General features: G+C 41.4%; 1 protein-coding gene across 2 annotated transcripts in view; it reads left to right on the top strand.

Moving 5' to 3' along the window:
- Positions 1-15,354, top strand: part of LOC102297858 (potassium voltage-gated channel subfamily H member 1) — a 106,194-nt gene that overhangs the window by 70,928 nt on the left and 19,912 nt on the right. The window contains exon 10 of one of the 2 annotated variants that reach the window (XM_042228094.1): positions 13,969-14,093. The exons of the other annotated variant lie outside the window; for it this stretch is intronic. Coding sequence (XP_042084028.1) covers positions 13,969-14,048 — 80 coding nt within the window. The 3' untranslated portion in view covers positions 14,049-14,093. The remainder of the gene's footprint in view (positions 1-13,968; positions 14,094-15,354) is intronic. 2 annotated transcript variants of the gene reach the window in all.

Genomic DNA, 15,354 nt, shown 5'->3' with positions numbered 1-15,354 from the left:
GTAGAAACATCATGCTATGGGGCTGTTTTTCTGCCAAGGGGACAGGACGACTGATCCGTGTTAAGGACAGAATGAATGGGGCCATGTATCGTGAGATTTTGAGCCAAAACCTCCTTCCATCAGTGAGAACTTTGAAGATGAAACGAGGCTGGGTCTTCCAACATGACAATGATCCAAAACACACCGCCCGGGCAACAAAGGAGTGGCTCCGTAAGAAGCATTTGAAAGTCCTGGAGTGGCCTAGCCAGTCTCCAGACCTCAACCCCATAGAAAATCTGTGGCGGGAGTTGAAAGTCCGTGTTGCTCGGCGACAGCCCCAAAACATCACTGCTCTCGAGAAGATCTGCATGGAGGAATGGGCCAAAATACCAGCTACTGTGTGTGCAAACCTGGTAAAGACCTATAGTAAACGTTTGACCTCTGTTATTGCCAACAAAGGTTATGTTACAAAGTATTGAGTTGTATTTTTGTTATTGACCAAATACTTATTTTCCACCCTGATTTACGAATAAATTCTTTACAAATCCTACCATGTGGATTCATGGATTTTTTTTTCACATTCTGTCTCTCACAGTTGAAGTGTACCTCTGGTGCAAATTACTGACCTCTGTCATCATTTTAGGTGGGGGAACTTGCACAATCGGTGGCTGACTAAATACTTTTTTGCCCCACTGTAACAAAACAACATGAAACTCAGAAACACTGGGTCGCATGACCCAGGACCATGACAGGTTGCCCACAAGTGCTCTGGGATATCATGCAATTCTGGAGGTTCTGGGGTCAACTGGCATGGTTTCACTTGCTGAATATACTTTTATTACTTTTATTTTTATTAGCAGCTAACAGCTCTTACAATACTACTGTCTTGTTGCATGGTATGTGACTGGCTACAGGACTTTTTGACTGGCAGGCCCCCAGTCTGTCAGGATCGGCAACAGGACTTCAGCCAGCATTATTACAAACACTGGCGACTCCTGGCAACTCCACAGAGTTGCGTCCTCAGTCCCATCCTCTACACACTGTACACCCATGACTGTCACCTCCAATAGGGAAGTTCGTGGATGGACAACTCCTTCTTCCCCACTGCAATTAGTCTCTTGAACAGCTGACCTATTTTAACAGTAATAATAATTTTTCGCACATCAGGTCATCTTAAATATTAAACCAGCATATTAAGCTCATAGCTCTTTTGCACACAAATCTATTTAACACTTCAATTTTTGTCTCCATTTATTTATTTATACTACAGGGTGGCCATTTAGAAGTCGGCCATCTTGGATACAACTTTTGTTTTTTCAATAGGAAGAGGGCCATGTGACACATCAAACTTATTGGTAATGTCACAAGAAAAACAGTGGTGTGCTTGGTTTCAACGTAACTTTATTCTTTCATGAGTTATTTATAAGTTTCTCTTTGTTCACAGCCATTGACATGTCGAAGAGGTTAACACGTGAGGAGCGGATCGAAATTGTGTTGATATCTGGTGAACGCAGTAACCGGGTCATTGCAGCAGATTTCAATGCAAGACACCCTACGAGACCACCCATCTCCCATGCTACAGTTAGCAAACTGCTTGCTAAGTTTCGTGAAACTGGTTCAGTGTTGGATTTGCCAAAATGTGGACGCAAGAAAACTGTCACTAATGAAGAAACATCAGTGGCTGTCCTAGCTTCATTCAGCAAGAGCCCACAGTTGAATGGCCCCCAAGGTCTCCCGATCTGACCCCCTTAGACTTTTATCTTTGGGGTCATCTGAAGGCAATTGTCTATGGTGTGAAGATACGAGATGTGCAGCACCTGAAACTACGGATACTGGATGCCTGTGCTGGCATTTCTCCTGCAGTGTTGCTATCAGTGTGTGAAGAGTGGGAGAAGAGGGTTGCATTGACAATCCAACACAATGGGCAGCACATTGAACACATTTTATAAGTGGTCAGAAACTTGTAAATAACTCATGAAAGAATAAAGTTACGTTGAAACCAAGCACACCATTGTTTTTCTTGTGACATTACCAATAAGTTTGATGTGTCACATGGCCCTCTTCCTATTGAAAAAACAAAAGTTGTATCCAAGATGGCCGACTTCTAAATGGCCACCATGGTCACCACCCATCTTGAGGAGTTTGCCCCCTCACATATACTAATGTGCCACAAACAGGACTTTAATATCACCAACCATTCCCATTTTATTACGGTGTATCCATATAAATGGCCCACCCTGTATTTCTATTTTATCTGCTCTAGTTCTGTTTGTACATATTAACCCGACATCTGTGTGTGGACAACAGAGAAAGCATTTCGTTGCACAGAGACATGCTTTCTTTGTACACATGACAATAAACACTTTGAATTTAATGGTTAATCATCCAGGTTTTATGTGTTCCCACATTAAAAACAGCCTTCATTATTTCTCAACCCCATGTAGTCCCATGCGCGAGATATTTTGTCCTCTGCATTTAACCCATTCACTCAGTGAAGCAGTGGGCAGCTACTGATCCAGCACCTGGGAAGCAGTGTGTAGAGACGGTACCTTCCTTGCTCAAGGATACATCAGAGTAGCCGTTCGTTGCCTTTGAACCCCTGACCAGTCTACCTACTGTGTTATCTCTGCTCAGGCTATTCCTCCATGTTCTTTTCTCCTTCATTGTTATCTACTTCCTCCTTCTCACCACTGCTGTCTGCCTCTACCACATCCTGCAGCAGTTCATAGTTTTGAAATGTACATTCTCAACTGTCCCATGGGCAGTTTTTCTTCAGCCTTGTCTTATTTTTCAGTCTCTTCCTCTGAACCTTTACTCCTTGTGTGGCAAATCTTGAGTCCTTTCACACACAGTGATATTGCAGATCAGCTTGCCAGCTTGTGATTTGGAGGGCATCTCTTTATCCATGATTGTTCATACAAGCTGAAGCTGTGAAATGTTTAGCCAAAAACTGAGCTTAAGTGTAGTTCTAATTATGTTAGTGATGTGGGTAGGTGGGTTGATCCAGGTCCAGGTTTACACACTGAGACTTTTAAAAAATATAATTTTTCATCCTGTTAACACTGTTAACACTTTCCCTCTGTTTCTTCTTCTTTTTTTGTCAAAAAATAATATTTTACACTGCATTAAATTACTCTCCCCCCCCCCCCCCCCCCCCCTTTTTTTTTTTTTTTCTCGTCATCTTTTTTTCACCTTCAGGGCAGTTGGTCCTTTCTCCCCTCACACTCCAATCACAGCTTTACTCAGTTTCATACAGTTTAAATTGCAAAATAATCAAATGTCCTTAAAACACATTTTGTAAAACACTTAGAATAACAAAAGGAAAGACACCCAGCTGAACTAAAATGATCCAGCAAACAAAAACTGTTGTGAGCCGCCACCCTTATATCGCCTTTGGGCTTTTGGAGCCTTGACCTGACTTTTAAAAAATAATTGGAAAAAAAGCACTATGCTGCTGAAAAATGAAAAATAGATATTTGCAAAATTCTGCCTAAATATGTATTTTACCTGGTTAATGTGTGTGGCGGGGCGTGGTCTGCAGCGCCGCTACAGGGGAGGTGGACGCACCTGAGCGGCACCTGCAATCGCGCCTCGCTGCCTTAACGTCTGCGCTCTCTCTGCTGTTGTGTTGGTGTGTGTCGGGCTGTGCGCTTTAACACCGGCTGTATGCGTACAGCAACCGTGTGTGAAAAGTGGTCAATAGAGAGATGCTGAAAAGCGTGTTCATGCAAACATCGTCGGGTCTGCTGTGGTATGTTTACAATGGGACTTCTGCTCCTGAACCTCTGCGCACAGCGTCTGCAAATCGGGGCTGTACGAAGTGACTTTCATCTTTACGCAGGACTGTAAGCTGTCCTCTGTGAGGTGTGAGCGGTGTTTGTTTTTAACATAGTTCACAGTGGAGCTGCTGACATAATGTGGATCCGAAGATCTAGAATTGTCTTACCTGGGGTTGAAAGTCTCGATAAATGCATGGCGTTTCGCAGGGTATATCGGCTTCCGCAAGTGTGACGCTTATTTTGAGCAATCAAAAAAAAAAAATAGAATATAATTTTATATTTATATTTCAATATCACAATAATCTTCCAATTTAGAACTACAAGTTAAAAAATAACTAACATAAATAAAATACACTTCAGCTAATTACTTAAAAAAAAATTATTTTCCCAAACCACCACTAAAAGGACTAAAGATAAAGAGCTGCATGCGACTCCGGAGCTAGGCACTGCTTCAGTTTCCACAGCCAGACAGTTTGTTGACACTGTGCAGTGTCTGCTGTCTTCTGCCTTAGCTGAGACACCGTTAATATCTACCAGCAACTTTAAATCTCCACACAATATTCCAGGCTTCAGTTGATCTCACACATGCTTACAGATACAGTTGTTGTCTAAGTAACCTAAGAATTTGCATGGGTCAGCACCCATAATCTCTATTTTAAAATATTCACTGACATTCTTATTTGATCTTTTCTTTTTATACATATAAAAATTTCTTAGGCTTGCTTTTTTCCTGATAGTATTTGCAGTCCATCACCTACCTGCTTCTACTGATGATAAATTTGAGACAGTCACCTTCCCATCTTAAAATTTTTAACATTATTTTACTTTAACTTTTTTTCTCTTTTTTTCCCGCACGATATTTAGAGGACGTCCCCTACCTCCACCCCATTCTTTGACTGTATTTTAAAGGTATCAACTGCCTTTAACCAAATTTCCTTGATGATATTTTAAGGGTGTCAACTGCCTTAACCCAAAATTACAAATATTTAATCATTCAATACTACAGTCAAAAGTCCAGAAACAAACAAAAAACAGAGTTTGCAAGAAACAAAATGCTGGAGTCTAGAAAAACAGAATCTAAAAGTCAAAATGCCAGGAGCAGGAGACCAAAACAAAATTAGTCAGAGACCAGCCATGTGCCTGGAGAAACAGTCCTGGGGTATACCACAAAAATAGAAGGTAGGAGAATAAACCAGCTTTATTCCATGGAACCATCCAAGCTATATGCTCATTGGCAGGGGAACAATGTGAGAACAGCCCCACCAGGACTGGACACGGAGCATATGAGAGAAGGATGCAACCCATAACCACAATGCTCAGTAGCTAGTGGATCTAGACGATAGCAACCTCCCTCAACAGGGTCAAGTAACCGTCACAGTGGCATACATCTAAGAACAGGTCTCCAATATCAAGAGTTGAACAGTGCAAGTCCCTCACACTCCTGATCCCCAAGGATCCGCCTCAGTACCACGTGGAAGGTCCTGTTAGGGATCATAGCAGCTAAGATGAACAGGCACATGGCTCAATGCATGAGGGGGGCACAGAAAGGAATTGGCAGCAATATAAGAGGAGCAAAACACCAGCTCCTGTTAGACAGAGCAGTCGCCCAAGACTGCAAGACCAAAGTGACCAACCTGTGCACTGCCTGAATTGGCTACAAGAAGGCCTATGTCTCAGTGCCCCACACATGGATCCTGCCAGTGGCAGGAGTAAGCTGGACTGAAAGACAGCACAGAGGCACTAATCATGGCAGCACAGGAACATGCTCTGAGCAGTGAGCACAAGATCTATAGAGGCTGGGGTCTACCACACCACAAGACCCCAGGTGCAGAATGAATTGCTCCTGAGACAATCCAGCACACAACAGCAGGCTGCAAGATGCTGGTAGGCGGGGAATACACAGAATGCCATAACCAAGTGGCTGGCATAGTATAGAGGAACATCTCTGCTGGAGGTCAAAATTTTGTTAAATATGAACAAAATTATAGCAGAAGTGCTGCCATGTGTCTGGCCAGAAAGAGTGTATCAATTTGTTTATTTGGAATTTCAGTTAAAGGCTTCAGTTAGTTAAGAGTATATAAAAAAACTATTCATATTTGCAGTTTTTTCTTGTTAGACAATAACTGAAATTAAAAAAAAAAAAAACACAAAATTTTCGGAAATATTTGTGGGTGTTTTCTTTTTTTCTCAAAGATTTATTTATTGCTTTTCCAACAACATTTTAACCAACAGGAAGAGAGAGTTCAAATAAAATAGAGGAGGAAATTAATAAAAAAAAATTGAGTGTATAATACTAATGTATGTACATCGTGTATGAACAGTGTTGGGGAAACACATAGATATAGTTATACATACTCTCCCATGTAGATCATTCAGATAGTATTACTGAAAAAAAAATTATATATAGATATAAAAAGATAAGTAAAATAAAAAAAGCAAAACAAAACAAACCCCGCCCCCCCCCCAAAAAAAAACAACAAAAAACAAAAAAAACAAACCAAAAAAAAAAAACCCCCCCCCCCCAAAATAAAAAAAACAAGGGTTAACAGACAGTGCTCCAGAAAAAAACAGGTATAACACAGTGAGACATTAGGTTTAAGTGCATTATTCCAGGGCTTCGGGCTGAAGTTTAGTCCAAGGGTGTCAAATTAGTTAGAGAGGCATCCGACCTAACGGTTGCAATGATAAGCTGCGTCCTCTTCAGTTCCAGTCCATTTAATTTCACATCTCTTCTCCTGTCCTTCTATTGAACAGTCCAGCACTCACAGGCCCCCCAGGTTCTCTTTAACAGCTGCAACACTACTTCTCCCATACAGGTTAAATGGATATAGTTCTGTTCACTATCGATCATCTCCTCACTTTCCAAAAATAACAAAAACTTTCCCCACATTTTTTTAAAGGAAGCATGTTTACCCTTTATCATAGACGTAAGTTTCTCCAAAGCGAGGGATTTTGACAGTGTCGACAACCAAGTTCTCAAGTGTGGTCTACTAATGGATCTCCATGATTTGGCTATGCTATATTTCCTGTAACAAGAAGATTGTGGTTTTTTTGGTTAACTTTGCTCAGCTGGATTTCAGCGGGGAAAATTCCTAGGATGCATAGTTTAGGACATAGATTCAGCTTGACACTTGTAATATGCGCAATTACATCTAAAACTTCTTTCCAAAACTTTTGGATTTCTGAGCATTCCCACAGGCAATGCATCAGTGTGCCTTTTTCCCCACATTTAACACATATGTCCGAGTTTTGGGGTCAAATTTGTTTAATAATGTTGGGGTGATATATGTTCTCATTAGCCATTTATACTGGATTAGTTTAAATTGGGTGTTTATAGATTGTGTTTGGGCTTTCAAGCAGGCTTTTTGCCATTCCTCTGTAGTTATTCTACACTCTAAGTCTTGACACCATGCGAGTCTTTCTTTTTCTGAGGATGTTTGAGAGCCATCTCTGAGGGTGCTGTAAAAACGGGATATTAAACCCTTCTTTAGCTGATGGTTTATTGCTATGTCCTCTAATGCGTTTAGAGTGGGCAATGTTAGGGATTTTTGAGTTTTTGAAATGAAGCTTCTGATTTGAAGAAATTTGAAAAAATGTTTGGTTGGAATACCAAATTTCTGTGTCAAGCCATTAAAACATAGTAGGGTGTCCTTGTCAAATAGGTCTGCAACTTTGCACAGGTCTCTGACGGCCCACATTTTAAAGCCCAAATCTTTCCAACCGGATTTAAAGGCCCTATTGCCCCAGATAGGTGAGAATTGGGATAGTGCTGGCGTTTCATCTTTAAACTTGAGTGCGTCGAACCAGACACGGATGGTATTTTTAACAAAGAGGTTTGATGTATCTTTTATCAGATCTTTATACTTTGCGGAGTACAGGTAAGTGCTGAGCGATAAGGGGGTAGTGCTTGTCCTTTCTAAAGTTACCCAGGGTAAGGTTGTCGTTGAAAACCAGTATGAGGCAACATGAAAGCTGGGCAGCCCAGTAGTACCGTTTGAGGTTTGGAACACACAGACCTCCCCTGTCATAAGGGAGATATAGTAGCGAAAGGCGCAGTCTTGCTCGTCTATTATTCCAAATGAATTTAATGAATATTGTTTTTGCCTTTGTGAAGAAGTCATCTGGAGGGCTGAGGGGAATGACTTGGAAGAGATATAGAAATTTTGGAAGAACGTTCATCTTGAGAATATTTACACGTCCAATCTGAGAGATTGGCAGCATAGACCATCTATTGATTAAGTCAACAACAGAGTTGATTGTAGGAGAGTAATTTGCATGTACCAAATCATTAATTTTTGAAGTGATTTTTATACCTAGATTGGTAAGACTGTCTCTGGCAACTTGAAACATTGTTTGAATAGGTGGTTTAATTCTTTCAGAATGTTTAAAGAAGAGGATGGCCGACTTGGATTCATTATATAATTTTATAACCGGAAATATTGCCAAAGGAGTTAATTGTTTTGAGTAGCTGGGGAATTGAGCTCTTTAATTTGGACAGCATTAAGATAATGTTGTCTGCAAATAATCCAACTTTGGACTCAATATTATTTGTTCTAATGCCAGAGATATTTTGATTGCTCCTTATCGCAATAACCAATGGTTCAATTGCTAGGACGAAAAGAAGAGGCGAAAGGGGGCAGCCTTGACGTGTACCTCTACCTAGATAGAATGGTCTAGATATGATGTTGTTAGTTCTAACTGACGCTATAGGTTTATTATATAATATTTTGACCCAGGTCATGAAGTAACTGCCAAAGCCAAATTGAGACAGTACCTTATAGAGATAGTTATGTCCGACCCTATCGAAAGCTTTTTCTGCGTCCAAGGAGAGCAGAGCCATGTCTGGATGTTCTGAATTTGAGTAAAGTACATTCAGTACTCTGCAAATACCATGCTGCGCTTGCCGGCCTTTTACAAAACCATTCTGGTCAGTATCAGCGAGAAGCTGAAGGTATCGTTCAAGTCTGTTTGCCAGTACTTTACTTATTATCTTGGCTTCAGAGTTTATTGATGAGATTGGTCTATAAGATTCACATTTTGTAGGTGGTTTCCCAGGCTTAGGGAATACCGTTATGAGTGCATTACGCAAGGAGGGGGGAAGCTCTTTTAAATCATAACTTTCCGTTAGCATGTCGTACAGAGGGCGTACTAATTTGTCTTTAAATATTTTGAAAAGGTCTAGTGGGATTCCATCTGGGCCGGGAGGTTTTCCCATTTTTAATTTATCAATTGCAATCGACAGTTCACTCATAGATAACTGAGAGTCTAATTCACATCGAGCTTCTTCAGAGAGTGAAGGGGTGCTTATTGAGTCAAAGAAAGATTCTAGTGACTCTTGAGTCGCATCTCCTGTTGAGGTATATAGTTGTGAGTAGTAGAGTTCAAAGAGTTCATTTATTCTGTGAGGATCTGTGGTGTTTTCGTCTGCAGTTCTAATTTCATTTATTGTTTGTTCGTTCAGTAGCGTTTTTATGCGCCATGCCAAAAGTTTTCCTGCCTTCTCCCCCTGGTCATAGTAGGTCTGTCTCAGTCTAAATAGTCCTGCTGAGGCTTTCTCAGTAGTTAATTTATCATATTTTACTCTTAATCTTAAAAGTTTTTGTTGTTTTTCTTTAGAGTCATTTAGGTTTATCTCGAGTTCCACTTCTTTTATTTGACCTTCAAGGTCCAACATCTCAGTATAATTTTTATTTGCTTTGTTTTTGGTGTAGCTTATCATCTGCCCACGTATAAAAACCTTAAAGGCTTCCCATCTTACTGGGGCTGTAGTTTCGGATTTATTAAAGTAAAAATAGTCATCAATATTTTTGCCTACATATTCCAAGAATTTTTATTATGCACCCAGTGTGGTTTTAAACGCTAAACAGGATTACGTCTAAAAGCTATTGTAACTGAAAAGTTAAGCGTAGTTAATGAGTGGTCAGATATAAGCACACTTTTATATGAACAGCTGTTAATTCTGGGGATAAGAGAGTTTGAAATAAGAAAATAATCTATGCGACTGCGGCTATTATGACTGGCTGAATAACAGGAGTATTCTCTCCCTGTTGGATTTTTTAATCTCCATATATCTTTAAGGTTCAATTCAGACATAAAGTGTTGTATGGCTTGTCTAGATTTTGGATGGGAAGAGTCTAAACCTGATGATCTATCAAGCTTAGGCTCTAGGGTACAATTAAAGTCCCCCCCCAACAATTATCTCACTGTGGAGGGCTGCAATAGAGAGGAATAGATTGTTATAAAAGCTGGAGTTGTCGATATTGGGGCCATATAAATTAAAATTAAGTCTTGGTTCAGCACGGAGCATTGTAGGATGATGAATCTCCCTGCAGGGTCCAAGATGTTTTTTTTAATACACATGGGCACTTATTTATGAATGAGTGTTGCCACTCCTCTAGCATGTGTTGAGAAGTGGCTAGAGAAAACCTGACCTGGCCATTTCCTCCTTATCCGGGCAATTTCACTCGCAAGTAAGTGTGTTTCTTGAATAAAGACTATCTTTGGGTGATATTGTTTAATTCTATCCATTACTCTTTTCAGTTTAATACATTTCCTAAGGCCTCTTACATTCCAGGAAATTAGTTCAATATTTGAATAACTACTCATACAGTTTGTGCCCTTAGTAACCTGAAGCTGACTACATCTCGTCTCCCCTGTCGGAACTCACAAATTATTATTTCAAGAGCACTGCACTTTAAAGACAAACTCTTATAAACAAAAAAACAAAACAACCCAGAGACCTCCCATCAGTGTAGATCTCAAAACTTCCCTCCCCAAAGTCATTGCAGCTTGGTTATGCATCAGATCCACGAAAAGGAGCTGATAAAGCGTCCTAGTATTGATTTGAAGCTTCAAACTTAGATCCGACCGTATTAACTGCAGAAGTGGCCACATAATGTAAATGAATGAAAAGATTTAAACATAACATATCTAAGGCCATCTATATCATACCTGTACACCAAAGCCACTGTAAGTCCGAGCTGAAATTGTTCATCAGAATTACACATTTTAGATATGATAGTGTTTTGGAGTGGGCGTGAATTTATCCCTCGTTTTGTTGCCGGACTCTTCGTATGAAATCTTCCACCTCCGCTGGTGTGTGGAAGAGGAGCCTGTTGCCGTGGTGGAAAATCCTCATTTTTGCTGGAAAGATCAGTCCGAAATTTATGTGCATTTCACGGAGTTGTTGTTTTACCTGGTTGTATTGTTTCTGCTGTTTCTGGACCTCCGTCGACAGGTCAGGGAAAAACATCACCTGATGTCCGTTGTGCGTTATTTTTCCCTTCAGACGTGCCGCTCTCATCACCCTCAACTTGTCTTGATAATTCAAGAACTTCATGATGATCACATGGGGTGGGCCATTTGGGGTATTTCGGCCTTGTCTCAAAACGTCAAGTAGCCAGGTTTGTACCTGGCTACTTGACGTTTTGGGACGGGAAAATATTGTGATTTCTCCTTGTTCAGTATTCTCGGGTAATCCGACGAGTCTCGGATTGGATCTCCGGCTTCTATTTTCGAGGTCGTCCACTTTTAGCAGGAGTTCCTGAAGTTTCTTTTGAAGGGAAGCCTCTTTACTTGTGAGGGAAGAGACGTCGTCTTCAACTTTGCTAATGCGAGTTTCTGCTGAGGTAAGCCTCTCTGAAAACACTCCAATTGCGTCTTCTATTTCTTGGTTTGATATTATAGCTTCTTGCAGTTGAGCAGTGAAGTGTATTTTCAGCGACGGAATTGCGGCCAAAACACTCGTCTCGGTCTGTTGGGCGCTAGCACAAGCTCCTTCCATCTTCTCAGTTTCAAGTTCGTTGCTAGCGTCGTCGTATGATCCATCCTTTCCGGCTGTTTTAGATTTAAACCTATGTTTAGTCGGCATCCTAACTGTTTAGATCAGAGCAGAAGCTTAGGTCGGAGAGGAAGCCACTAAAAGGTTGACTTTTAGCCGCTGTTTAGGCGTACTTAAAGGATGTTAAGGTCGGAGCTCGAAGTCTTGCTGCCGTTCAGGTGGACGCCATAACCCCCTCCTCATAACCCCCCTGGGTGTTTTCTTGTTTGTTTGTTTGTTTGTTTGTTTGTTTGTTTGTTTGTTTGTTTGTTTGTTTGTTTGTTTGTTTGTTTGTTGTGTACAACTTGAACACTAAAGTGGCCCTCCAATGAAATGACAGTGCCAGCAGCGGCCCACAGCTCATTTGAGTTTGAGACCTCTGATGTAGAGGGTGAAAATTACAGTAGTCCCAGTGGTAATCGGAGATCTCCGTACACTGAATCTTAAGGTAGGCGAGTGGCTCCAGCAGAATCCATGGACAACATCCGGGATCTCTGTACATTTGAGTGCAGTCCTAGGAACAGCTAAGTTACTGCACGGGACCCTCAAGATCCCAGGCCTCTGGTAGGGGACCCATATTGAAGGATAAAGACCACCTGCAGGGGAAAGAAGGGAATTTTGTGTGTGTGTGTGTGTGTGTGTGTGTGTGTATATATATATATATATAACCATCATGGAAGGGCAGGCCCCTGCACGGTATGTACCACTGGCAGATAGAGGAGGTGGCTGATTTCCAGAAATCCTACCAGTGGCTGGACAAAGCTGGACTGAAAGACAGCACAGAGGCACTAATCATGGCAGCACAAGAACAAGCTCTGAGTACAAGATCCATAGAGGCTGGGGTCTATCACACCAGGCAAGACCCCAGGTGCAGGCTGTGTAAAGATGCCCCAGAGACAATCCAGCACATAACAGCAGGGTGCAAGATGCTAGCAGGCAAGGTATACATGGAACGCCATAACCAAGTGGCCGGCATAGTGTACAGGAACATCTGTGCCGAGTATAACCTGGAAGTCCTGAGGTCAAAATGGGAGATGCCCCCAAGGGTGGTGGAGAATGACCGAGCTAAGATCCTGTGGGACTTCCAGATACAGACGGCCAAAATGGTGGTGGCTAACCAAGCGGACATAGTGGTGGTAGACAAACAGAAGAAGACGGCCGCAGTGATCGATGTAGCGGTTCCGAATGACAGCAACATCAGGAAGAAGGAACACGAGAAGCTGGAGAAATACCAAGGGCTCAGAGAAGAGCTCGAGAGGATGTGGAGGGTGAAGGTAATGGTGGTCCCCGTGGTAATCGGAGCACTAGGTGCAGTGACTCCCAAGCTAGGCGAGTGGCTCCAGCAGATCCCGGGAACAACATCGGAGATCTCTGTCCAGAAGAGCGCAGTCCTGGGAACAGCTAAGATACTGTGCAGGACCCTCAAGCTCCCAGGGCTCTGGTAGAGGACCCGAGCTTGAAGGATAAACCGCCCGCAGGGGCGTGCTGGGTGTTTTTTTTATATACACATATACATATATTTATATGTGTACACACTACTATTCAAAAGTTTTAGAACACACCAATTTTTCTAGTTATTCATTGCAATTCAAAAGTCCAATGAAGAGCATGAAATGGTACAAAGGTAATCGATGAACTGCCAGAGTTTGCAAAGAAAGTCAAGGCGTCAGTGAGTACTGAGGGCAACCTCTGACAGGAAGAGGTCTGGCAGACCCAAAGCCACAACTGACTCAGAGGACAAGTTTCTGAACATTAACAGTTGTGTGATAGGTGGCTCACAGGACAACAGCTTCAAGCACAGCTTAATAGTGGTCATAGTAAGCAAGTCTCAGTTTCAAATGTGAAGAGAAGGTTTCGAGGTGCAGGTGTGACAGAACGAGTTGCAGCAAGGAAGCCATTGCTAGGATTGCATCAGAATAAGGCAAAGAGCCATGCGTAAAAGCTTTGCCAGAACTACCTCAGGAAAAAAGAACAAGATGGTAAGCTTGAAAACATGGAGTATCCAGCACAGTCTCCAGACTTAAACCCCATCAAGCTGTTTTGGATGAACTGGACAGCAGAGTGAAAGCAAAGTAACCAAGGGCAACACATTTATGGGAACTTCTGCAAAAGATAGGAAAAGAGCTGTTTTATCTGCCAAAGGTGGCTACTTGCATGAGTCAAAAGTTTAGAATACAATAAGTTTAGGTCTATATATTGATTCCATGATTTCTTTTCTAACTCCAATTTCTTATTTGTACTATACTGTCATTTCAGAGTGCAATGAGACATCAAACTGCATTATTTTCAATAAAAAACTGGAAAAATTGGGGTTTTCTAAAACTATTGACCGGTATTCATATATAACATTATACACGACATCATATATAAATGAATTCTGCTCTCTACCAGAAAATCCTGACGGAGAGTGTCCAGCCATCAGTTTGAGCCCTGAAGGTCAAGCACACTTGGATTATGCAGTAGGAATATGACGAGAAACACACCAATCCACCCCTGAATGGCTCAGAAAAAAATAAGTAAGCAATGATGTTGTTGTTTGTTTTGTTTTTTACTGTGGTGCATAAGTGTCTTCCACTCCTTGATGCTCTCCTTGATGGTAATATTGGATGCTGGGTGCTTTGCATTGCTGAGACAGGCTAAAACATTTATCTGTTGTTGTCACACTTCTGAAACAACATCTGCAATGTTGTTTCCAATTTCTGATTCTGTGGCTGTGATGATTTTGAGTAGCAAACACTTTCTCAGCATGACAGAAAGCTTCAAGGTTTTTGTAAGGATGCCTCCCTCTGCTTGAGTGAGCTGTCTGTCAGACAAATTTTTCACCTACTTGTCTACATTCTTTTTGTGTGTCTGATATCGATCCCTCTATTAGCAGTTTAGCCCTATTACGCCCTTCGTATCATATTTTGATACATGGGTTTCTGAGACCTCTATCTCATCAACATGATCAATACTTGCCATAATTTCAAAATGTTATGGAAAAATTATTTTTTTTTGCCTAAAATTAACATTGTTGTTAACAAAAACACAATATAAATTTTTGTTGAATCTGCTCCTCTTTCGATTTTAAAGTATCAAGTAAAATTTGTCTCACATGTTTGTTTATCAGTGGACCTAAGGCATAGCAGCAGATCTGTGCCTTCTGGAAGATATTAGTAGCTTGGAAGCTCTTAACAGATTATCTCATTACAGACTTTTAGAAGTTCTTTGACTTACATTAGATTTTAGAGTTTAATTACAAATTTCATTGCAGTCAATACTTCTTTAGTCTGACAACTAAGAAGGGGTTAGTCAGTACTGCATCGCTGTTTGGTTTTCCAAGCTGTAGAGTCAAGTCTCAATTCGGTTGTCTAAGAAGCTTGGAAAGAAAAGCGTCTGGACTTCTTTAAGTTGCTTGAAGACGTTCACCTATCATCCGAGAAGCTTCTTCAGTTCTAAGGGCCAAATGGTGGAGAGTCCCAGATTTAAACCCAGTGGGAGTTTCCCCCCAAAGAGGGACAAAGGACCCCCTGATGATTCTCTACCTAATCACATGAGCCAAGGTGTGAAAACGGGTGTGGGTCACAATCAGCCAGGGTTTCGGGTGAGCTCATTGTGAAGCCTGGCCCCACCCTATCATGTGATTTCCTGAGGTCAGATGGCCCAGGGTGTGAGTGGGCGTTAAGACGTCTGGGAAGGGATCTCAAAACTGGATTATACACTCAACAAAAATATAAACACAACACCTTTGTTACTGCTCCCATTCCCCATGGGATGGACGTAGAGACCTAAAATTCA

The sequence above is a fragment of the Haplochromis burtoni genome, unplaced genomic scaffold, assembly GCF_018398535.1.
Source record: "Haplochromis burtoni strain Fernald_Lab_line unplaced genomic scaffold, NCSU_Asbu1 Contig_303, whole genome shotgun sequence".
NCBI classification, from domain to species: domain Eukaryota; kingdom Metazoa; phylum Chordata; class Actinopteri; order Cichliformes; family Cichlidae; genus Haplochromis; species Haplochromis burtoni.
The sequence above is the reverse complement of the archived record's forward strand: the minus strand, read 5'-3'. Positions and strand labels throughout refer to the sequence as shown.